General features: G+C 48.5%; 1 protein-coding gene across 2 annotated transcripts in view; it reads right to left on the bottom strand.

Moving 5' to 3' along the window:
• Positions 1–24,175, bottom strand: part of SYNDIG1 (synapse differentiation inducing 1) — a 108,757-nt gene that overhangs the window by 38,636 nt on the left and 45,946 nt on the right. For both annotated transcript variants that reach the window (XM_042229647.2, XM_027976372.2), the window contains exon 2: positions 14,252–14,809. In XM_042229647.2, coding sequence (XP_042085581.1) covers positions 14,252–14,731 — 480 coding nt within the window. In that variant the 5' untranslated portion in view covers positions 14,732–14,809. The remainder of the gene's footprint in view (positions 1–14,251; positions 14,810–24,175) is intronic.

Here is a 24,175-nt window from a genome sequence, read left to right as displayed (position 1 = left end):
CACGACTTAGCAACTAAACAACGACAACAAGAGAAGAGCAAGAAAATGCAAGGTAGGGTCCTGAACTGGGCCTGATTTTTTCCCCTTTTGCTATAAGGACAATATTGAAAGAACTGGAAAAATGTACATAAGGTCTATAGATGAGATGACAGTACCAGAATGATTTTAATTTCCTGACTTTTATAATTGCACTTGTTTTTAGAAAACATACCTCGCCCGTTTAGGGGTACAAGGACATCTTGTCTGATACCTTCTTGCAAAGAGCTCAGGAAAACATGTGCACATTGAGAGAATGGTAACGCACCCAACGGTAAATGGTTAAGACCAAAGGAAACCAGGTGACAAGCATATCGGAATTCTTCATACCATTTTTGCAATTCTTCTGTCTGAAATTATTTCGGAAATAAAAAGTTAAAAAATCCCTCACACGTGCCATTTTAGGAGGGAAAGAATTATACTTTAAATTGAATTCTTTCTTTTGGGGATTAGGCATTGCATTCACTTTCCCCTCTTTTTTTCATTACACTTTAATGGCAACACTGTGAGAGTTATGGGGGAGAAATGAAAAAAATATCAAATTCACTCTTTTTATGACACATGAATAATTCATCTTACATTGTGATTTGGCGTCTCACCAAGTTTGTCCTCTTCGTGTTTCTGCAGAGAAGCCACTTAGTAGTGTCAGTGTCACACGCCTGCTCGCTCAGGAGCTCGGAGGCGCGTGGAGCCCAGGGCGGCTCTTGGAACAAAGCCGGGTCACCAAGCCGACGGGTGGCTGCACGTCCACCCCCGGGGCCAGTGACAAAGGGCTCCCAGGTGATCCTGGTGGCGGACAGCTCACGTGGGCCTGTGAGGGTGACACTGTCCTCGACTGAGAGGCGAGGAGGGTGGGCAGGGAGCGGGGGCCCTGGCAGGGCGTTCACCTCCTGGGAACGAGCTACGGACACACATCCATCCAGCCATCCTCACCTGTCTGTCTGCCCAGAGAGGTGGGGCGCACACCTCCTGGGAATGAGTTATGGGGACACAGCGTCGTTCCAATCGTCCTCACCCATCTGCCCACCCACCACAGGGGATCTGCACCCTGAGGAAGTGCAGGAGCTACTCGTGCCTCAGGAGGGGCCAGTGAGAACCACAGGGCCTTCCTCTGAGAGCCCAGCCGCACTCTTCTTCCTGGGCCCCCCACCTGGCCAGGCACCAGAAGCCTCTCTCGCTGGAGTGGGGGCCACGGCTGTCGTGCTCTGAAGCAGGCTGACTGTGGATCTCCTGCCTGTTTGATGCCTCCTTCATCCTTCTGTAGCATCAGGGACTGGCCAAGGATGCCAGCCCCTGTGCAGGGTGAGGTCCTCAGAGCTCCCTGCCCCACCTCTGCAGCAACGAGAAAGCCGTCTGTGTAGGAGCAGGGACCCCAGGGCCTGCCTACCTGGTGTACCTCACCCCCTTGCCACCGAGCGTGGCCACCGTCCCGCATGTCCACGTGCACCTGTGGCAGAGGTGGGCTCCCTAGTTTGTAAAATGAGAGCATTTTCTAAACCAAGGGATGCCTCTGTGTAAGATCCTATCACAGTAAACCTATAGCCATATATCAAGTCACTGGCTGGGCTGTTCAAAGTCATCAGTTACCAGAGGGAGGTTCAAGAGGGAGGGGACGTATGTATACTTCCCCAGACCCTGAGGCTGGGAAAGACTGAAGGCAGGAGGAGAAGGGGACGACAGGACGAGATGGCTGGATGGCATCACCGACTCAATGGACATGAGTTAGAGTAAGCTCTGGGAGATGGTGAAGGACAGGGAAGCCTGGTGTGCTGCAGTCCATGGGGTCGCAAAGAGTCAGACATGACTGAGTGATTGAACAACAACAATGGCTGATTCACGTTGATGTTTTGCAGAAACCAACAAAATTCTGTAAAGCCATTATCCTTCAATTAAAAAATTAAAAAAATCACTCATTTCCCAAGTTTCTTTACTGTCCTAAAATGCTTCATTTTATTGAAAGGAATGCATGTATTTAAAATGTATTTTAGTTAGTTTGAAGATTATAGAATATTAAAATTCATTAAAGATGGCCTTGTACAGTATGTGTATGTATGTTTATGAATAAATTATTTCACTCACTGTGTCTGTGTATGAGGTCATATCTAAAAACTCTTCAACTAAGTCTAGGTCACAGAGATGTATATGTGTATACACACACAAACAGACACACACACACACCCTTTGAAACAATTTTAGACTCACATAAAAGTGTCGAAACTAGAACAGAGTTCCTGTAGGGACTGCAAAGATAGAACGCATCCCCACATCCGTGACCGCACCTCTTACGTAAGCGTGGCCCAGAGCCTAAACTAGGATACACCTCTGCCTGGGGCAAGACCCCTGACCAGCCCCCTCAGCACCAGGCCCCGAGGGTCACCCAGGCTGCTGAGGGTGTCAGCAGTTCACTCCGTTTTATTCCCGAGTGGTTTTCCACGGTAAGGAAGTGCCGCTGTGTGTTCATCCATTCGTCCACTGAAGACTTTACTCTCAGTTTCTCGTTCTTACTAATAAAGGCTGTGATGCACTTGTGCAAGTTTCGGCTTGAACATAGAATTCGTGTCTTTAAATACCAGGAATGGGGTTGCTGGGTCACACAGTGTTTAACTTTACAGGAAAGCGATCAGCTGTCTTCCGGGGAAGCCGACTGGCTTCTGCATCCTCGCGGCGCTTGGTAGCTGTCGGTTCCCGGCTGCCTGCCCTCTGACACTCTGTGCAGGGCTCACTTGTGCTGGCTTTAGTTCGCACTTCTCCCGAGGTGGTGATGTGGACATCTCTGCGTGCTTATTTGCCATTTGTATCTCTTATTTGGGGAGGCATCTGTTCTCTCTTTGATGTGGCAGCTGGCTCCTTCCACACTCTCCTCCAAGTCCCTGGCATCCTTCCCTTAGCTTTTGCCTCCCAAATGCAGACGTCCTGCCCGCCAGGTGGACCCCGGGTGTTGTGAGAAGGGACTCAGAGCTGGTGGATTAGAGGTCAGCCTCCTGTCTGACATTCTCCTGTCTGCCAGGAGTCTGACATTCTCACACCTGACCCTCAGCCCATGCTAAGAACAGCAGACGGGAGGTAGGCGGTTACAGGGAGGGCGGTGGGCAGTTCCAGCTGGAACAGAGGACAGAGCTGCTAGTCCCTTAGGAACACACTGCCCGATGCCAGGACCCTGCCTGAGCCGCCGGTATCCGCCCAGCAAGAAGCTCACCTGCCTCCTCTGTGAGGCCGCACCAGTTCGTTGCTACATTTCTAGAAGACACATGGAAAGGATTCATAGCCATCCTCACTGCCCTCTGAGGCTAAGCATGAGGCAGGAGGACTCATGGAAAGAGCCTGGGGAGGAAGCGCCTGGGCAGAGGCAGCGAGTGAGGCCTGTGCCACCCGGACGCCAAAGGCCTGGCAGCACCAGCAGGCCTCGGGAAGGGAGGTTCTAGGAGGAGGGGCAGGAGCTCCAGTCTGCCCCACACTGTGCAGATCACCTCTGGATGATCTACTCACCTCATCTCAAGAAGGATCCAGAGCGACCAGGATGATGAGGAGGGTCAAGTGATGTCTTACTGGGAGGGTCCTGGGGCAGGGAGCTCAAGGGGTGAGCCTTGTCGATGGGTTAAGGGCCTTCCTTAGAAGAAGGAGAAAGAGGTCCTCAGGCATCACAAGGGGATGCTGGGGGCAGCCCCTCTTTAGTGAGAGAAACCTTCTTGTAGCTTCTCCATGAAGTGGCTTAGAAGCTGCCTGAACCACTGAACAGTGACACTCTCTGCCCTCACTGCTCAAAGTGTGGTCCAGGGGCGGCAGCATCGGCCTTACTGGAAGTTGTCAGAAATGCAGATGCCCAGGCCCCACCCTAGAGAGCCGGGACCTACCTACACAGAGGCTGCTGGGCTCCAGAGAGGTGTTTGGATGGGGAATCATGGGGATTCTGTCTTGGGGGCGTCTCTCCACTGTCACATGTCAAGAATGTCCCAAGTTGTCTGCCCTGATACCTACCTCTGGACCAACGTCTACTTGAGCAAATACGCAGCAATGACAGCAACGACAAGCCCACCGTCACTCATTCTGTTCTCTGTCCTCAATTCTCCTGGGTTCTTCAGCCTCCATGAGGCTCTTCATCTTGTTCCAACATGGACAAACTCTGCAGGGGACAGCAGCCCAGTGGCCATGCCGAGCTTGTCCACACGCACCTCTGACTCCGTCCTCTCCGGAGAGACCACAAGGCTGTCCCTGGGAGCTTCGATCTTCTCAATCCCATGGACACTCTAAGGATGGGCAGGGGGCTGAGTGGGGTTGGTAGGGCCCCCCTGCTCTCTCTTCTTTCCTCCGCAGTCACGGGGAAGGTCTATTAGCTAGAACGACCTTGGGATTTCTCTCTTCTCTAATGAAATGCCAATAACAGTCTTCATGTTCTGCTTTCCTTATTCCTGGTTTGGAGCCTGTCTCTGTTTTTGCGGTTCATGGGAAACACTGTCTGCTCTTGTGTCTCAGCACCAAGCCGATCGCTGCCAAGAGGCCCTGGGGCCACCGCAGGCCCTGTGGAGCACTGTTCCCGTGTCTGCCCCATGGACTTGACTTTGGAGACTTTTTAAAGCATCCCATTAAACAAAGTCCAGGTCACATAAATGCTCACCAGGAGCATAAATGCTTGAGGAGCCTGGGTGCTCACACAGGGAGAGTCTGGCTGCATTTTGATTATAAAAAAAGGATGACACTGACCTGGAGTTCCTCGAACAGAGTCGTCTATTCATTGATAGACCGATCAGTGCAACAGGTCATCAGGTGCCCACTCAGTGCTGAGTTGGGGATGTATCCAGGAACTTCGCTTCTGGTCCTCACCTTGGAGGCTACACTCGACTCACCCATGGCCTGCTCCATCCACAGTGTCCATGGGGACACTGCCCACATCCCTGGTCCTGGGGCCAGGCCGGGCGCCTCTGTGCTTTGAAGCCCATCCCTCCTGGATGCCTCCCATCTTGCTCCCCGTGCTGACCGGCTCGTCTTCAGGGGGCATTTCCCAGTAAATCAGGTGCTCATCAGCCCTCATATCACTGATCGCTTCTGGGAAATTCAACCTAAGGTGGCTCGGCAGTGTCCAGTGTGACAGAAAATAAACAAGCCAAAACACGGAGACTTTGTCAGCCGGGGCACGAACACTGTGACCTGGATGCTGATGAGAAACTAGCTCAGTGAAGGGGAGGAGAGAATATTCTGGGTGCAGGAGGAGCTTCAAAGGCATGTGGGGGGCTGGGAAGTTGAGGGATCAGGAGTCTGGGGATGCAGGGAATGAATGAGAGGTGAGGTGAGGTGACGGGGGAGGGGACTGCTCACAGGACCCTCGAGTGTCTACACTTAATCTAACTCTCTTTGGGTGATCTGCTGCTTACTGACATTTCAAAAGGGATAAAAGCAAAAGGACCAGAAGAGGAGACTCAGGAATTGGCTAACCTATCGAAAGCTAGATCTTCCTCCTATTTCCTAGAAGAAACACAAGAGGAAAATCCACCCAATGCCATGCTGAAACGTGTGCAGACTTTACCCAGCCTGGGCCAGCAGAGCACTGGGCCAGTGAGCTGGAAAGACCACCGTCCTCTGGGATCTGACCTCAAGTTACAGCTGCTCCCCCTTCACAACCCGGACCCTCTTCCACCAAGCCTCCCCGAAACACCACTGCTTTCTCTGCTAAATTCTTCTTGAATCTGTAGTTCACGGTGTAGACCTCCGTGGGCAGCATCTTATGTAAGGTTACGGTTCCAAGCAACATGTTCTGTTTCTAGATATACTTCTCTCCACTCTGAGGAGTGTCCTCCGACTTCTCAGGTTCTACCTGTTTGAGGAGGACACTGGCCATCCCCCAGACCCCCTGGTGGTTCTCACTTTTCCAGGCTTGAGGTTTCTCATGACTCGTCCGCTCAGCACCACTGCAGGCTGGTGGATGTTTTGCTGACTGATATCAGGTGGATATTTATGGGCACCTCGGGTGAACCATGCGAGGGGACATTTTCCTATGTTTTCTTATGAACACTGCCATCAGCAGCATGCACCTCTTGCTGTGTGGATTTGTTTTTTAACTGAACAGAGGCTGTTTTCCTAACTCAGTTTCACATTTCTCTGGTGACAGGGGCGTGATATGCAGTGTGGTTTTCATTATCAAGGAGAAAAGATCCTTCCTTCTGGGACCCTCAGCTGACATTCAGGACAGCCAAGGTGGGACCATCCCAATTCCGAATGGGGACAGCACCTTCCCTGGAGACCAGCCAGACAGGGACCCTCAGCACTTCGCACAGTGAGGCGTCTCTCTTGCCTTCTCTGTGTCTGTTTCCTCCTGGTGAATATGAGCACCACGGATCCAATGCCCGGGACCACAAGGACAACATGCGGGCTCTTTGTCCATAAGGATGGAGTCTCTCTCACCTGCTAATAGTCTGAATGATCTGATGATCCTTGCACTGGCCAAATGCCTCTTGTTACAGAAATCTAGCATGACTCCAGCACACGAGGGCCAGCCACCTGCACTATTTCCCCTGCGTTGGTATTTTTTTTTTTTTTTTTTTGCATCGCAGAATTCATAGAATGTCTGTGAACAACCATCTGCATGTCAGCCCTGTGAGCTTTTCCTTATCTTTTTAGGAAACGCTGTGAAATGGCTTGCATGGGAAAAAAAAAAAAGAAAATATCGGCAATCATGAAGCTGGGCTCATGCTTGATTTCTGTGGTTATTCTTCCATTGTTCCGCAGAAGCACGATGGACAAAAAGCTGAACAGACCATGATATAGGGGTGATGCTTCACATCATTCCCTTAAAAAGGGCATTGTCAGACTTCCCTGGTGGCCCAGGGGTTAAGACTCTGAGTTTCCACTGCAGGAGGCATGAGTTTGATCTCTCATCTGGGAAGTTCTGCATGCCTCGCAATCCAGCTAAAAAAGGGTAGGGCACGCTGTCATCACCAAAAACTTTAAATTCAAAGGATGCGCTTCTTCTAACACACTTGAATGCTTATGATCACTTTCCTCTTCTGATAACATTATACTGTAGTAGGTGGAAGATGAGGTTTTTATCAACATGGGCCAAGGTTAAATGGCCTCCCCAGGGCTCCAGGCTGTGACGAGTGTTTTCTGCATGCACGGTGGTCACTGAACGTGGGCATTAAGGGCACGCACTGAGGAGGGACGTTTCATGAAGCATTGAGCAAATCTGTCTCTGAGGGACCCCAAAGGATGCTCTTGGTACTGGGTTTTGTTGCATGAATATTGCTTAAAATATGTGGACCTTTGGTTAAGCTTGGAGAAATTTTATTAAACTCCAATGTGGTTTAGAATCAAATTTTACTGGTGTTTGTTCAAACTGAATATGAAAGAGACTCACCAAAGTCACGGACTCTCCTTTCACTGTCATTCAAACCACATTGTGTTAGTGCTTGACTCACAGCTATCTGTAATCTTATGAAAGCTGATTTCATTAGAATTGTTGCTCAGCTGCTAAGTCGTGTCTGACTCTTCGTGACCCCATGGACTGCAGCACACCAGGCTTCCCTGTCTTCACCATATCCTGGGATTTGCTCAAATGCATGTCCATTGAATCGGTGATGCCATCCAACCATCTCATCCTCTGTCACCCTCTTCTCCACCTGCCTTCGATCTTTCCCAGCATCAGGGTCTTTTCCAATGAGCTGGCTCTCTGCATCAGGTAAAAGTTTTGGAGCTTCACCTTCAGCATCAGTCCTTCCAATGAATATTCAGGGTTGATTTCCTTTAGGATTGACTGGTTTGATCTTCTTGCTTTCCAAAGGATCCTCAGGAGTCTTCTCAAACACCACAATTAGAAAGCATCACTTTTTTGGTGCTCAGCCGTCTTTGTCATCCAACTCTCATATTCATAAGTGACTACTGGAAAAACTGTAGCTTTGACTATACGGACCTTTGTCAGCAAAGTGATGTCTTTGCTTTTTAACATGCTAAGTTTGTCACAGCTTTCCTTCCAATGAGCTAGTGTCTTTTAATTTCATGGCTGCAGTCACCATCCACAGTGATTTTGGAGCCTAAGAAAATAAAGTCTGTCTCTGCTTCTACTTTTTCCCGTTCTATTTGCCAGGAAGTGATGGGACTGGATGTCATTATCTTAGTTTTTTGAATGTTGAGTTTTAAGCCAGTTTTTCACCTCTTCTTTCACCTTCATCAAGAGGATCTTTAGTTCTTCTTCACTTTCTGCCATTAGAGTGGTATCATCTACATATCTGAAGTCGTTGATATTACTCCTGGCAATCTTAGAATAGCTGCGGTCTTTTTAAAAAAAATTTTATTTGGCTGATCTAGGTCTTAATTGCAGCATGTGGGATCTTTGAACTTCGATGCGGCATACGGGATCTAATTCCCTGACCAGGGATGAAACCCAGGCCCCCTGCATTGCGAGTGTGAAGCCTTAGTTACTGGACCACCAGGGAAGTCCCAGAATAACTCTAGTCTTATAATGATGAAACATTCTCCCTCTTTCAAAACAGATAAACAGTTTTCTCCCAACTGTGATTCTGAGCAGGGGCTCAGGAGCCACGGATAAGGGATCTGATCAGTGTGAGCTTGAAAAAGTAAAAAGGTTTTATTTCCTTGGCATACAAATTCAATCTGATGCCCCAATCCTTCTGCTTATCGTAAAGTATTTCAGAGGAACATGATGAACGATCCCCTTGTGTTCTTATGACAGATGGATTTATTATCTCATAGATTCTCCCCCCATCAAACGGCTATAATTACACACTCCAGTGCCTTTTACTGGCAAATGTAAGATGAGAATATAAAGATATTGATTTTTACTTTTTAAGAAACATGCTGCAAGTCCCACATTTAAATGAGAGTTTCCCTTGACACAGAAAATGAAAACGGTAAATGGCACACTACTATTCCGATCATGCTTACATTGCACATGATATTTTTGAATTCGTCTTTGGAAATTGTCAGTATGTAGGATGCCCTCAAAATATTTATTCCATAAAGGTAAATTTAATTTCCAGATAGGAAGTTATTCACATAGGCTTGTTTACAGAAAGAGGAGTTTGCTGCAGGTTGGACAGCGCTAGATCAGATGTGACTATAAGGAGGGTTAAGACAGATCTCCTGATCATTTTGAATGATTTTCAGATCACTCATCTAAGGGTGAATGATCCGCACTTAGAGCCATAAGAACCTGGGATGTCCAAATATATTTTTTTATTTACAGAAAGATTGAAGGCAGATGGAGAAGGGGACGACAGAGGATGAGATGGTTGGATGGCATCACTGACTCAATGGACATGAGTTTGGGTAAACTCTAGGAGTTGGTGATGGACAGGGAGGCCTGGCGCGCTGCAATCCATGGGTTTGCAAAGAGTCGGACACAACTGAGTGACTGAACTGAACTGAACATACTGTCTCAAGGGAGGAAAATGAGTAATTAAATTTCCTAGTGCTTTAAGTGGATATATGTCAGATTATTTAAAGATAATTAACTTGATTAAGATTCTTAACCTAAGCACAAGCCATCTGTGGACATATTCTTTGTCCACATCTAGTGCCTGCTGGAAAACACACGTAGCACTGCAGATAATATCCTTTTTCAAGACTTCTGGTACGACAGAGCCAGGAGGCAGGCAGATCCTGTCCCTGAGGAATGACTGAAGAGAATGTTCAAAACAGCCTTCCTGGAGGGAGGGGTGTTTGCTTACAACCACTGCTGAATCCTGAGTCAGAGGAGTGTGAGTCCGTAAACGTATGTGAGACGGCAAAGGAGACACAGATATAAAGAACATGGACTCTGTGGGAGAAGGCGAGGGTACGGTGATGTGAGAGAATAGCATTGAAACATGTATACTACATATGTGAAATAGATCAGCAGTCCAAGTTTGATGCACAAAACAGGACACTCAAAGCCGGTGCACTGGGCCAACCCTGAGGGATGGGATGGGGAAGGAGGTGGGAGGGGGGTTCGGGATGGGGGACACATGTACTCCCATGGCTGATTCATGTCAATGTATGGCAAAAACCATGACAATATTGTAAATTGCAATTAGCCTCCAATTAAAATAAATAAATTAATTTAAAAAAGAATATTATAAACAAAATAATGAAGTACACACAAAAAAAGAATAGTGTGAGTCTGGTTGTTCTTGCTCTGAGCTCATCCAGACTCATCACCTGCTTGGCCGTGAAGTATTTCTGCTAGGGAGGGGCTCCTCTTGGAGACCACATTCTCTGCTGCTAGATGGAGCTGAGTTGACTGGGGAGCACAGGGTGGAAGCTCCATTCTCAGCCACAAACAGGAAAGCTTGCAGTTCTCCCAACTTATGGCTCTAATCTGTTTGGGCCAAGTGGCAGAGAGCTGCATGATCCAGGAATTTAACAAGGAGCTCCTGGCAGGGAGAGGACCACAGTGCCTGGGAAGCTCTCCTCACATCTTAGTTTGAACTAAACAGGAAATGAAAACACAACATATCACAGTTTATAGGAGGCAGTTGAGATAGTGTTTGAAAGTTACAGCTTTAAATACATATATTATACAGGAAGAAAAATCTCAAAGGGATAAATAAGCTCCAGCCTAAAGAAACTAGATAAAGAAGAGCAAATTTAGACTATAGAAAACAGGACAATATCAGAAATATCTAAGCGAAAATCACTGAAATGGAAAACTGAAATGAAGGACAAATCAGTGGAACCAGATGACAGATATTTGAAAAGATCATCAGAATTTATAAACCTTTGGCTAGGCTGAGCAAGGAGAAAATGGAAAAATCACCAAATTAGGCAGGAAAAAGAGGAAACATCACCAACTGTGCAGAAAGCAAGGAGATTTACGTGCACTATTACGGGCAACCTTATGCTGACAAGTTAGGTAACTAAGATAAAAGGGGAAAATCCCTAGAGTGGCACAAATTACTAAAGCTGAGTCAAGATGAAAGGAAAACCTAAAGATTTTCTTTCAAATCATAAGGAAATCAGGTCTGATCAGTAGTAAAAAAAAAAAAAAAAAAATCTTCCCACCAAGAAGAGCCTGGGCCCCGGTGGCTTCACTGTGAATGACTATCTGAGAAGAAAAAGTCCCAGCGCAGGGCAGCATCTTTCAGACGGAAGAAGAAGGAACACTTCCCAACTCATCCTTTGTGGCCAGTCACCCTGACACCAAAACCAGGGAAAGACACAGGAAAAGAAAGCTGCAGTTGACAAGGACCAAGGGTCCTCATGGACACAGAAATAAAAATCCTTGCCAAGTTGTTAGCACGTTGAATCCAGCAATAAAGAGGCGCAAACGCCATGGCCAATTTATCCCCAAATGTAAAGGACAGCTTAGTATATGAAATCAATTAATGTAATAGGTCATAGCAATAGGGTAAAGACAACCCCCAACACACACGATGATCTAAATGGACATTTGGCAAAGTTAAACACCTGTTTTTTGTATTAAAACACCCTGTCCAACCACATCTTGACAAAGGCCACTTTCTACATCTGATAAAGAGCCTGAAGAGCTTGGTCATTCATTTGAGAGTCTGAGCACTGCCCCTGAACCAGGAGTGAAGGGAGGAGCCCCACTTACCACCTCCCTCATCACTGCGTGTGAGGGTCCAGCCGGGGGCAGCCAGGCAAACCAACCAAACTGCATCCTGCCTCCTCGCCCCACCACAGATCAGCTTCACGGGACATGAGATTGTGTTCAAAACACTGCCTGCTTTTCCCTGAGTGATTTCTGTTTCCTCTGGGTCCCCTCGTCTATTTTTGTTGCTCTTTCTCATTCTCGCTTTGGGGTTCTCGTTCAATGTTTGCGTGTCCTCCCAGCTCTTCTCCTGCGTGTGAAGAAGCCTCTGCAGGTGCTACCTGTAGTGTGGAATCCTATCTCTCCTGACAGGTTTCTGGGACTTGTGGTTTTTCACGGGAGAGAGGTCCAGCTGAGGGCTCAGACGTGAGGAGGTGGCTGTATACGATACAGCCGTTTGGGGACCACACAGCATCACCGTCAGGACACAGGCGTCTGGAGCCAGCAGAGGCACCTAAAAGCCCTCCAAGCTTCTGCCTCCCACATGCAGTGTTAGGGACAGAGCCTGCCACCTGCAGGCTCCGGGGTCAGACGGGATGGTGAGAGGAGGGAGGGAAGATGCTCCAAAAACGTGCCTCTCCTTCCCCTTTGCTCTTGCGTCACTGGTTCCCAGTGATGACATTCCACGGGCTCTCTGATGGACGCACAGACTTGGCTTTGTCACAAAGGGGCGGCAATCAGCCTTTCAACAGGCGGCGAGGCCCTCCAGTCCTGACCTGCAGCCACTCATTTTCAGCTTTAAACCCAAATTTGACAGTTTGCAGAACTGCTTTATTAGGTGCGCCTGCATCTCTCAGTTTAAATTTGTCTGTGTGACAAGGAAATGTGATTTCCAGATGTTGGGGTCCTGGAGATGAGGTTTAGCTGTTGTGTCCGGGAACCAGGAGGAGGCCCCAGGGCTGCAGGGCCCCAGCCTGGTGATCACACACCTGGAGAATCCCCAGGGCCCCCGAGGTGGCCTGCTTGGCCACCCTCCATCCTTGTGCACCTCCAGAACCCCCCAGGACGACTCTCCCTTGTGAGACAGTGCAGGGCAGATGCTGTGGCTGAGGCCCCTCTGTGAGACGCTTACAATCAGCTATAGATCTGCTTGCTAACACCGCTGACCCCAGAGCCCAGAGGACGCAGCCACACGAGCTTCAGCAGACGCGTGCCCGGCCAGCAGACCTCTCTGCACTAGGACTGCTCTGCTGCAAGTGCAGGGTGAACCTGATCAGGCAGGAGATGAGGGCAGAGGGGAAGCTCCTGCGACAGACCCTGCTCCTACCTGGGCAAAGCTCTCTGCAAACTGCAATTTCCTGGACACAGAATCGCTCTGCTGTTGACCCAGTGATGCTCTGGCCAAGGATGCAAAACCACGTTTTCTCTCTTGTCCGAAGTAGAGCTGCTTCCTGGGAAGAGCCTCAGGTCAGTGTGGACTGAGTTTTTTGTTTCATTCACAATAGAAGCATGGCTGTTCTCATTCCATTCAGTTTGACAATTAAAGAGTGATGGTGAGCGGTCTACACCCTTGCTCGCTGTGGGCTGCTGCCGTCCTGGCCCCCAGTTGAGATGTTCCTGTCCCGTCACCCTGAGCAGCCCCTTGCATACCAACTTTGGTCTTGGCCACATGACTTGCTTGGGACAGTCAGATGTAACGTGTGCTCCATGCACAGGCTTGAAGAGCTCTGGCTTGCTGGACTCACGTGGCCGCCACGTGATGACAGGTGTGTGGTCCTGTCTCCGGGGCCAGTGGCCAGCCGGCTTTCTCAGGCTCAGGCCAATAGGGGAACCTGGCAAGCCCGGTGGGGCAGCCTTCTTCCAGCCATCCCCACAGCCATGAAATGACTGCCCCCCAGCCTGGGTGCTGGTCTCCTGGGCTCAGACGCCTGTGGCGTTGCTCTCACCCCGCCATGGGGGCAGCTGTGTGGCACACCATGGGCAACATGCATGTTCCTAAGAGTGTGATCTGACGCCCGTGCCTGCCCTACAGGAGACGGGACTCTACAATAATTCAGCTTGTCTGCCCCTTATGCTATCAATTTCAACTATTTCTTCCAGCCGGGTTTAGGTTTCAGCTGTTCCAACAATGCTTAGTAAACACTCCAGAATGTCAAATTAAGGAAACCACATGTGGCAGCCAAAACATCCCAAATTGTCCCCAAGTGGGCACTTCCAGGCTTTTGCGGAATCTCCTCCCCGTGGGGGTTTTGGCCAGCGGCCACTGTTCCCTGGGTCAAGAAGAGTCCCTGGATGAGGGCATGGCAACCCACTCCAGTATTCTTTCCCAGAGAATCCCTTGGACAGAGGATCCTGGTCGGCTACCATCCATGGAATCGTACACAACTAAGCCACTTAGCACAGCACAGCACTCTCCCCTGTGGCTGGGCAGTCAGCAGAAACCCCCAGCCCCCTGAGCTGCCAGCACGGTCAACCCTTAAACGCATCTTAGTCCCATCCTGATGGCCTCGACCTTGTGTCCCCTAAGCAGAATTCCCTCTGAAGCCCTAGGTCCCAGACCTCACCTCCTCCATCCCTGTATCTCTCACACAGATTCTGAGTGAAGGGCGCCCAGGAGGCTGTGGTTTCCTTGCACTTTTGCTCACTGGCTTCATGTCCTGACTTGCGCCTGCCTGGCTCTCGTCCCCCCAGAGCCCCACATCCCACTCTGGACGGCCCGTGACAAACATACGCTCTGACCTCCAGCTCCTGAAACTCCTCCTCCTCTTCCACATCATAGGATAGCGTGTGGATCTTGATGTCTTCGGGCGAGAGGTCAATGAACTTGCCATCGGGATACTCCAGGCTCTCCTTGGTGGGCGAGCGGTCCTCGATGAAGGTGGTCTCACAGCAGTCAGCTGCCACGCCATCCCCCCAGGGGCGCAGTACACTCTCCGAGTAGAGGATGAGGTTGGGCCGGTAGCGGGACTCAACCGACTGCTGGAGTGTGCTGGGGTCCAGCAGCTGTTGGAGCGGCTCGTTCCGGGCGCCGTCTGGGCCAGCCGGTGCCACACTGCCCACCACCCGGCAGCTCTGGTACTGGGGAGCGGGGTACACGGACACCAGGCCATCCCGGCTCTCGGCCACCAGGCTCCTGGTGTTGATGAGGCCATTCCTCTTGCTGGCCTCGCTGAGCTTGCTGCGCACCAGCCCGCTCTTCTGCTCCACGACTCCAGCCATGGTGCTGTCCTCCCGGCTGGTCGTCGGGTTGGCGGGCTGGACTCGAGGGTCACGCTTGCCTCACGGGGCCCATTTCTCCTGGAGGAGGAAGAAACAGAGATGAGGCAAGGAAATCACACCTGAAAAGCTCATCAGTCAGACCCTGATTGTCCCAGTGTGTCCTGGTCGCTGGGGTGAACAGTCACTGATCTGAGCCCACTTACCCTGATGGTTTAGACAGGCTCGGTGGGGGCAGTGGCCAGAGGGAGGCATAGATAGACCCTGAACATCTTTGGATAGACTCTGCTTCCCAATGAAGGTGGCTGTGCAGGAATTAGGACCACTGCTGCCCCAGAGAACCCCAGGATTTCAGCTGACTCCTGAAACCCATAGGCAAGCCCACCCACACCAGCTTCAACCACGGGGTGAGTGGGGTCAATCATTCAACTCTCCCAGGCTCCTCATCCCAGCAGAAAAACTCACACGAAGGAAGATCCTGTGACTTAGTACTAATGGAACAAAGGAATAAAGAATTATTTCACCTTTTGATCTTTTCAAATAGATTTTCAACAAGCAACCAACATACAACCTCTTGTGAATGAAATTTTGACTAGAGGGATTTAAAATCTTTATATACTAATAAATTAAAATTTTTTGAGTAATGTATTTTTATCTTTATATTTTCAGATGTTTTGTCTAGTATATCTTAAATATTGATCTATTTTATCTTTTCTTTTTTTCTGAAGAACTAAGTTGCCTTTGCTTATAACTTGGCTTCCCTGGTGGCTCAGAGGTTAAAGCGTCTGCCTCTAATACGGGAGACCTGGGTTCGATCCCTGGGTCGGGAAGATCCCCTGGAGAAGGAAATGGCAACCCACTCCAGTATTCTTGCCTGGAGAATCCCATGGACAGAGAAGCCTGGTGGGCTACAGCCCATGGGGTTGCAAAGAGTCGGACACGACTGAGCGACTTAACTAACTATGATAAAAACAAAAAATAAAAATGCCCCACACAGATTTAGAAGGTAAGTGATAAGAAGACCTATGTGTTAGTGCTGTACATGGACCGAGCTCCCCAGCTGAGGAAATCTTACACGCACATGTTAGTATGTTCTACACACATGTTAGAATTATTCTGACACTCACACTGGCCTTCAGCAGGGTCCCAGGAAGTGGACTGAAAATTTCCCTGCCTCAGTGGTGCTTGGCTTAAAGAAACACCTGTGTATCTGGGATACAATTAAGAATTCTTCTAAACGATTTCCCCCTACTTCCTTTCTAGAGTTGCATATGTTAAGAAGAAGACACCAAAGTTTATGATTTTGGGGAGGCAGCTTTTCCTCTTTGCAAGTTAATAACTATTACGTAGCAACATTCCATCTTGAGGCTTTTGCTGTTCTGGCTTTCTAGGAGATTTAAGGATTGTCTTACATTATAACTGCTTTGTTTGGAGGTAGCTTCAGGAATCTAAGATGGCACTAGTGGTAAAGAACCTGCCTGCCAATGCGGGAAACGTAAGAGACTCGGGTTCAATCCCTGGGTTGGGAAGATCCCCTGGAGAAGGGAATGGCAACCCACTCCAGTGTTCTTGCCCGGAGAATCCCATGGACAGAGGAGCCTGAGGGGCTGCAGTCCATAGGGTCACAAGGAGTTGGATACAACTGAAGTGCCTGAGCATGCACATGCACAGGAATCTGAAATTTCACACCAAGCAGAGGAGAGAAAGAAGACACCCTTGTGATTAAGGGGAAAATAGCAGTTTAATCACGTCAACAGATGACCGGTCGAGGGCAGGGTATGCACTGCGAGGTGTGGGTGTCACCAGCTTGACACCGTGACACATGTAAGAGAGGCCAGAACACAGTGCCAGCTCTGCTCCTGGGCCTCTAAGCCCTCAGCCCTGGGGTCCAGTAACAACCAAGAGCTAAAACCAGAAATTCTAAGCACCTGTGAAGCACATCCTGCGTGTGAGCATCACCTCCACACCTGGTCACCTTCCCAGCTCCTCCAGGTGTTTCTGGTCCAAACATCCAGCCTCTCTGATCTTCATCCTTCCACAGAGAAGTTGATGGGCCACTTGTGCAGGGCTGGGTGTACCACCAAGCCCAGAAAAACCTTCCTGAAGCTCAGATTGGCTTCTCAGACTCAGCTCCTTCTGCCAGGATCTGCAGTGAGTATCTTACAAATGACATGTGGTTGCATTTGTTTAAATTCCTCTCCTCGGATGGAGTCCCTTGTTCCAGCATAGCCAGTGTGACCCTCCCTTTTCTGGTGCGTTTCGGTTTCTCCTACAGCTCCTGGTGTATCCTTCGCTGCCAATGGGACAGCTATTCAACATCACCGCCTCCTCAGCCCTGCCCTGCCCAGAGCCTGAGACAAGAGGACCACAGTTTCCTCCCTGTTCTTGCCCTGGTATACAGCCAGTGAATGTCTGTCAAAAGTTACAGGATTGGACTAATGCGACTTAGGGATCTCCTTGCCTTGCACCAATCCAGAAGTCGGTTGAAATCGTGGCACTTGGAGGCAGGCACAGCTTACATCTCCACCACCCAGAGTCAACTGAGAACCTGCAGCATCAGCACCTTCTGGGCTTCAGTCAGGAAGATGGAGTCTTGACCACCTGGAGCTACTGACTCAAATCCGAACAAACACCACCACAAGGGCTATTCTGCAGTTTTTAGGGAATGCTCTCTAGTGAATTGCTGGGAGGAATATCAACAACCTCAGATATGTGGATAATACCATTCTAATGGCAGAAAGCAAAGAGAACTGAAGAACCTCTTGATGAGGGGGAAGGAAGAGACTGACCTAAAATTAAATATTAAAAAAACCCTTAGGTCATGGCATCTGGTCCCATCACATCGTGGCAAATAGGAGGGGAAAAGGTGGAAGCAGTGACAGGTTTCCTCTGCTTGGCCTCTAAAATCACTGTGGATGGTGACCGCAGCCGTGAAATTAGAAGACAATTGCTTCCTGGCAGGAAAGTGATGACAAACCCAGACAGTGTGTTAAGCAAAGAAAAAAAAGGTGCTCCAGCCAGGAAGAGAAACAGGTGGGATTTGAACCAGGTATGTCTGACTCCAAGGTGTACCATCTCCTCGCTCAGCTGGAGTGACACCCACGTGTCACCCAGGAAGTTGGGGAAGCTTGTCAGACTGTGGACCTCACCACCAGCCCTCATAGCTGAGGGGTGTGTGCTGTTTCAGGAAGATCCCAGTTCCGTTGTTCTTTCGTTTTAGTTAGTAACTTCATTCATTAAAAAAATAACAACATTTTTGGGATATAATCTAGAGACACAGGTTCGATCCCTGGGTCTGGAAGATCCCTGGGTCAGGAAGACCCCCCTGGATAAGGAAATGGCAACCTGCCCCAGTATTCTTGCTGGGAAAATCCCATGGACAGAGGACACCATGGGGTTGCAGAGAGTTGGACACGACCCAGTGCACACGCACCAACATCATAATGTTCACCTGACTTTTACTTTTTTATTTTTAAAACGAATTTTAAAATATTAATTTATTTATTTGGCTGCATGAGGTCTTAGTTGCAGCCCGAGGGATCTTGGCTGTGTCTGGTGGGCCCTTCGTTGCAGTGCCCGGGCTCTCTAGTTGTGGCGCACAGGCTCCGGAGTGTGGGCTCAGTAGCTGCGGCACATGGGCTTAGTTGCTCCGCAGCTTGCGGAATCTCAGTTCCCCGACCAGAGATCGAACCCACACCCCCTGCATCACAAGGTGGATTCCTAACCACCACGGAAGGCCCTGCCTGACTTTTAAAGTGTGCAGTTCCCAGGGCTGTAGCATACTCACAGCGGTGTGCAGTCTTCCTCTCATCCAATTCCAGAATATTTTCATCACTTGTCACACAGCAAGCACTGCCCTCTCACCTGGGCCCTGGCAGCTGCCAGTCTGCCCGCCGCGTGTATGGATTTGATTACTCTGGATGTTCCACATGAAAAGAATCATGTGTGTGGTCTCCGCGCCAGGCTTCTCTCGCTGAGTGTCCTGTGTTCAGGGTGCACGGTGAGTCCGTGTCAGCGTTTTTTTCCTCCTGGCCGAGGGGTCATCCATTGCGTGGCTGCACAGCATTTTGTTGGGGGGGGGTTTCTCTTGAGATCCTATGTAATACTGGATTAATTACAACTGCACCTCTCCTGTTGAGTTGTTAATACAATAGAGCTTTCTTTTTCTGGCAAATGCGCAGTCAGAATGGAGTTGACTGCGTTAGTTGCTCAGTCGTGTCCGACTCTTTGGGACCCCATGGACTGTAGCCCGCCAGGTTCCTCTGTCCATGGGGTTTTCCAGGCAGGAATACTGGAGTGGGTTGCCATTTCCTCTTCCAGCGGATCTTCCCGATCCAGGGATCGAACCTGGGTTACATACACTGCAGGCAGATTCTTGACCATTTGAACCACAAGGGAAACCAAGTCAGAATGGAAATGTCTTCAAAACAGAACAAGGCAAAATGAACTCTCAGTCTGTGCCTCTGGAGTGCAGGAAAGGCATTTCACGGAGTGTGGAGAGCAGAGGTAGGGTCGCCCCCATCTCAGCCGGGCCAAAGAAAGCCCGCGGGGCAGACAGGCCATGTGACCTGCTGACAGAGGGCACGCCGCGAGCTGCACCTGCCTCCTCATTGGACAGAAAGCTCCGGCCCCAACGCAGCAGGGGCCTCAGAACAAGGCAGTCTGGACTGCAGCGCCAGCCTCCATCTCCCTCACCAGAAACAGGGTCTGAGCGATTCTGAGCTCTGTCTGGCCCCACCACTCATGCACACCACCAGGACCCTTTATTATGAATATGGCAGAATTATACATGGACCTCTCTGTGGAGAAACTGGGATTACATATTCCAGGTTGTGTTTCTCTCAATCTTGTTTCCAATATTTCATAAATGTTTTGCTCTGAGGAAGTAACTCAGAAAAAAAAATGTAAAGAAAGTTTTGGGAGCCAGAGTTGTTAAGTGTAATAATTTCCAGAGGTATGAGCAATGAAGTAAACGCAAGTGAAGAACTAAACCATCTTCTTATGAGTTGTCTTTTTCTCTGAGCCTGTACACAACTCTAGATCTTGAAAAAAAAATCTATTTCCCCACCTCCTGTCACTCACTCCCCCACCCCCATCATCTGCACTCCTAATCTGTGTCTATTGGGGGAGGAAGGAATTTCGTAGAGGAGTACTTGATGTCTGTGCCTCTGTGGCTGATTAAGACCTTTATCTGTGCCAGATTTTGTGCAGCAAGAGTTCCATTTAACACGTAAAACTACCTTTAGAGCAGCATCTTTGAATCAAAGGAGAGCAGAGCAAACTAACCAGGCAGTCGATGGGGAAAACAAAACTAATTAGCAGATTCGGTTAGCATGATGCTGGGCCCTGTGACAGGCCTGGATTGCTCCTCACACAATCTGCCTTCACACGGCTCAATCAGCAAAGTGTTAGGAAGGCACCAGGTGCGGGGTCTTCCCTAAACCCCAACACTGTCAGACGCCTCTTGCATCAACAGTAATACTTCCCTCCTGCTAAGCAAATAATAGATGTATTCTCACCAATGCCCAAGTGTCAAGAGAAGAGATCTGCTTGCAAGTCCTCATTAAAACAATTAAAATCTGCCTTTAGCATAAACATACAGAAAAGCCTGTGATTTGGCAGTGGAGAGAGTTAATGAAGCATTAGAACCAGATCGGTTATTGTTATTTAACGTTTAAATGGCACATTACAATTGTAAAATGCTGCATCACCCAACTCATGACTTCGGGTGGCTGGGGACTTCCTGCTCACACAGCTGATTCAGACTCCTGTGGGGAGCCAGGCTCTGTCACAGCACCTCTGGGAAGAGCACAGGAATCTGAGCCTGATTCGTGACTCTGGAGAGGAAATGCTGTGATATCGGAAGTGTGTAAACCTGTGTATCAAGGACTCTGCTGTCTGTGAAAGTTGTGCTAACTTCCTTTAGCTCTGTGGGTCTCTATCTCAGTCTTAAGGAAGATGTTGTGGGAAGAGTCTTCCTTTCCAATAGTACCTCCATGTCTACCTTCACCACCTCTAGCTTTTAATCACCACCATCTCCACCATCACCATTACTACCATCATTACCATCACCCTCACCACTATCATTACCAGCTCCACCATCACCACCACCACCATCTCCACCATCATCATCACCACAATCACCACCACCACCATCTCCACCATCATTACCATCATCAGCATCACCACCATCTCCACCATCTTCACCATCATCACCATCACCACCATCTCCACCATCTCCATCACCATCACCATCACCACCATCTCCACCATCATTACCATCACCACCATCTCCACCATCATTACCATCTCCACCATCATCACCACCACCACCATCTCCACCACCATCACCATCATCACCATCACCACCACCACCACCATCACATCATCACCATTTTCACCATCATCATCACATTACCACCACCACTATCACCACCAGGAATTGGCAAACTATACCCCATCAGACAAATTCAACCCACAAGCAAGAAAGATTTTATACATCTTTAAATGACTGAAGATAAGAAGTATATTCCATGATACATGAAAACTGAGAAATTAAAAACTCCTCTGTCCGTGAGATTCTCCAGGCAAGAATTCTAGAGTGGGTAGCCATTTCCTTCTCCAGGGGATCTTCCTGACCCAGGGATTGAACCCAGATATCCTGCACTGCAGGCAGATTCTTTACCACCTGAGTCATCAGGGAAGCCTGTTAGTATCCATAAATACAGTTCTATTGAACCCCATCCACATCCGTTCACTCACATATGCCTCTAACTGTTCTGCGCTAAAAGAGCAGTTAAACACCTGTAATAAGAGGCCATATGATCTGCAAAGCCTAAAATAGCTTTTATCTGCTCTTCACAGGAAAAGCTGACTGATCCCTGACCATAACCCCTCCCATCTGCCACCACCACTGCCACCAACATCACCACCACCGACAGCACGAGTGACATGGACACTGTCATCACCATCAGTAGCAGTGACACACCCCCTACCCAACTCTGTGGTTCAGAGGTACGGAGGCCACCTGTGTGTCAAAGAATTCCTCGAGAGGGCTCTGAGTGAGGACACAGATGCAAGCAAGAATCTTCCTCCTCACCAGTGAGTGATAGAGACAGCAGTCTTGCAAGTAAATATTCTTGTCCCTTAGATCTTGCAAGTGACCTGTAGCTTGGGGCGACTTCAACTCAGAGAACCTGCAGCCACAAGCCTGAACTTGGACCCCAAGCCCTCACCCTTTGTGTGCCTGGATCACTCAGTTTAGAGTGTCCAGGGCTGAGAAATCCCACTCACCTCTGCTCTGATTCTTGGCAGGAGCAAATGAAAATCCCCTCTGGAAGAATGTGCTAAAGACAGATCTCAGAAAATGTCCACCGATCATGCTGTGGACCTAGAGTCTGGGATTAAGCACTTGAGGAAACAAGCCCTAGTCATCAGGGGTGGGTGGCTCAGCTGGTAAAGAATCAGCCTGCAATGCAGGAGACCTGGGTTTGACTCCTGAGTTGGGAAGATCCCCTGGAGAAGGGAATGGCTGCCCACTCCAGTATTCTTGCCTGGAGAATTCCATGGACTGTACAGTCCATGGCGTTGCAGAGTCAGACATGACTGAGTGACTTTCACTTTCACTTTCAGTAGAGGTGAGCCAACACGCAGAACTGGGGCCACACGTCAGACGCAGGTACAGGATAAACATGCTTACTGTGTTTAAAAATGAACTTAGAACTTTAAAAGTAAAAGTAAAAAAACTATATTTGTGAAATTAAAATCTCAACAGATAGACCATCCTTTCTGACTTTAACGTTGACAACATGCTCCAAGGGTTTCTCTTACTGCAAAATAAAACCCAGGATTAGGACACACCTGGAGACATGCTGGTTGTGAAGGAAAATCACCAAAGACCTCTGCCTTTCCATGAAGAACTGCTGGGAGGGGCAGAGTTAAACTGATACCAACCATAATAGTGACAGTGAGTCACACAGCTTTGGTAGAGACATAAGACTGTGAAGTTGATACCCGACCCCTAATTCTCAGCTGAGACTTGATGGAAGTGGCCTCAGTGTAAGGACTAGCATCACCAAGCACAGATTCCCAGGCCCCCAGCAGTTTCTTAGCCAGTGGGATGTGGATATGCATATCCATGGACCACACTTTGAGACTCACTGTTCGATAGATTCTGACATGGTGTCAAGTAAGTGATGACCCCTGGCTCCAGGCAGAAATAGAATCAAAGCTCTGGGATGGGGAAGCTCTCCTAATTTAAGCATATAAGAGAGCTGGATCATAAAGAAGGTTGAGCATCAGAGAATTAATGCTTTCGAACTGTGGTGCTAGAGAAGACTCTTGAGAGTCCCTGAGACAGCAAGATTAAACCGGGCAATTCTCAAGGAAATCAACCCAGAATATTCATTGGAAGGACTGATGCTGAAGCTTGAATACTTTGACCACCTGATGAGAAAAGCCAACAGATGGGAAAAGGCCTGATGCTGGGAAAGATTGAAGGCAAAAGGATAAGGGGGCAACAGAGGATGAGATGGTTGGATGGCATCACTGACTCAATGGACATGAGTTTGAGCAAACTCAGGGAGATGGTGAAGGACAGGGAAGCCTGGCGTGCTGCAGTCCATGGGGTTGCAAAGAGTCGGACACGACTTAGTGACTGAACAACAACAACGAAGTATCAAACAGGGACTTCTCTGGTGGTCCAGTGGTTAAGAAACTGCCTTGCAGTGCAGGGGATGCAGGTTTGATTCCTGGTCAGGGAACTAAGATTCCACATTTCATGGGGCAACTAAGTCCTCACCTGGCAACAGAAGAGCCTTCCTGATGCAACAAAGATCCTGTGTGCCACAACTAAGACCTGACACGGCCAGAAAATATAAATATTAAGAAAAATAAGACCGAGCAATAAGCGGACAATTAAGGTTCCTCCCACACAAAGACTTCATGTCCCTGTGAGGGAGAATCAATAGGAAAAAATAGCTTTGGACAATCAAGGACTTCAGATATTAGATAGTAGGAATATAGAACAATTGTTTATAAAATATTTATGGAAATATTTATAGAAATACAGACTTAAATGATAAAAATAATTTGTGAAATATTTATGAAAGAAATAGAAATATTTAAAGACGAGCAAGTAACAAGAGACTATCAGAAATAAACAGAAAAAAATAAAAAGTTTGAATTTTAAAAAGTGAAAGTATTTCAGTTGTTAGAAAATAGCAAAATAGACATAGCTGAAGAAAAAAAAAATAAACCAGAAGATAACTTTGAGGAAAACATCTAGACTGCACTATTAAAAGAAGAAGAGATAGAAAATATAAAAGGTTGGTTAAGAATGTGGAGTACAGAATAAGAAGGTTCAACCCATTTCTAGTAAGAGTTCCAGAAAGAATGGAGAGATAAACACAGGAATGCCTCACGGACTTGCTGATGAACGTAAACTTC

The sequence above is a fragment of the Ovis aries genome, chromosome 13, assembly GCF_016772045.2.
Source record: "Ovis aries strain OAR_USU_Benz2616 breed Rambouillet chromosome 13, ARS-UI_Ramb_v3.0, whole genome shotgun sequence".
Taxonomy (NCBI): domain Eukaryota; kingdom Metazoa; phylum Chordata; class Mammalia; order Artiodactyla; family Bovidae; genus Ovis; species Ovis aries.
Note: the sequence above shows the minus strand (reverse complement) of the source record. Positions and strands in the feature narration are given on the sequence as shown.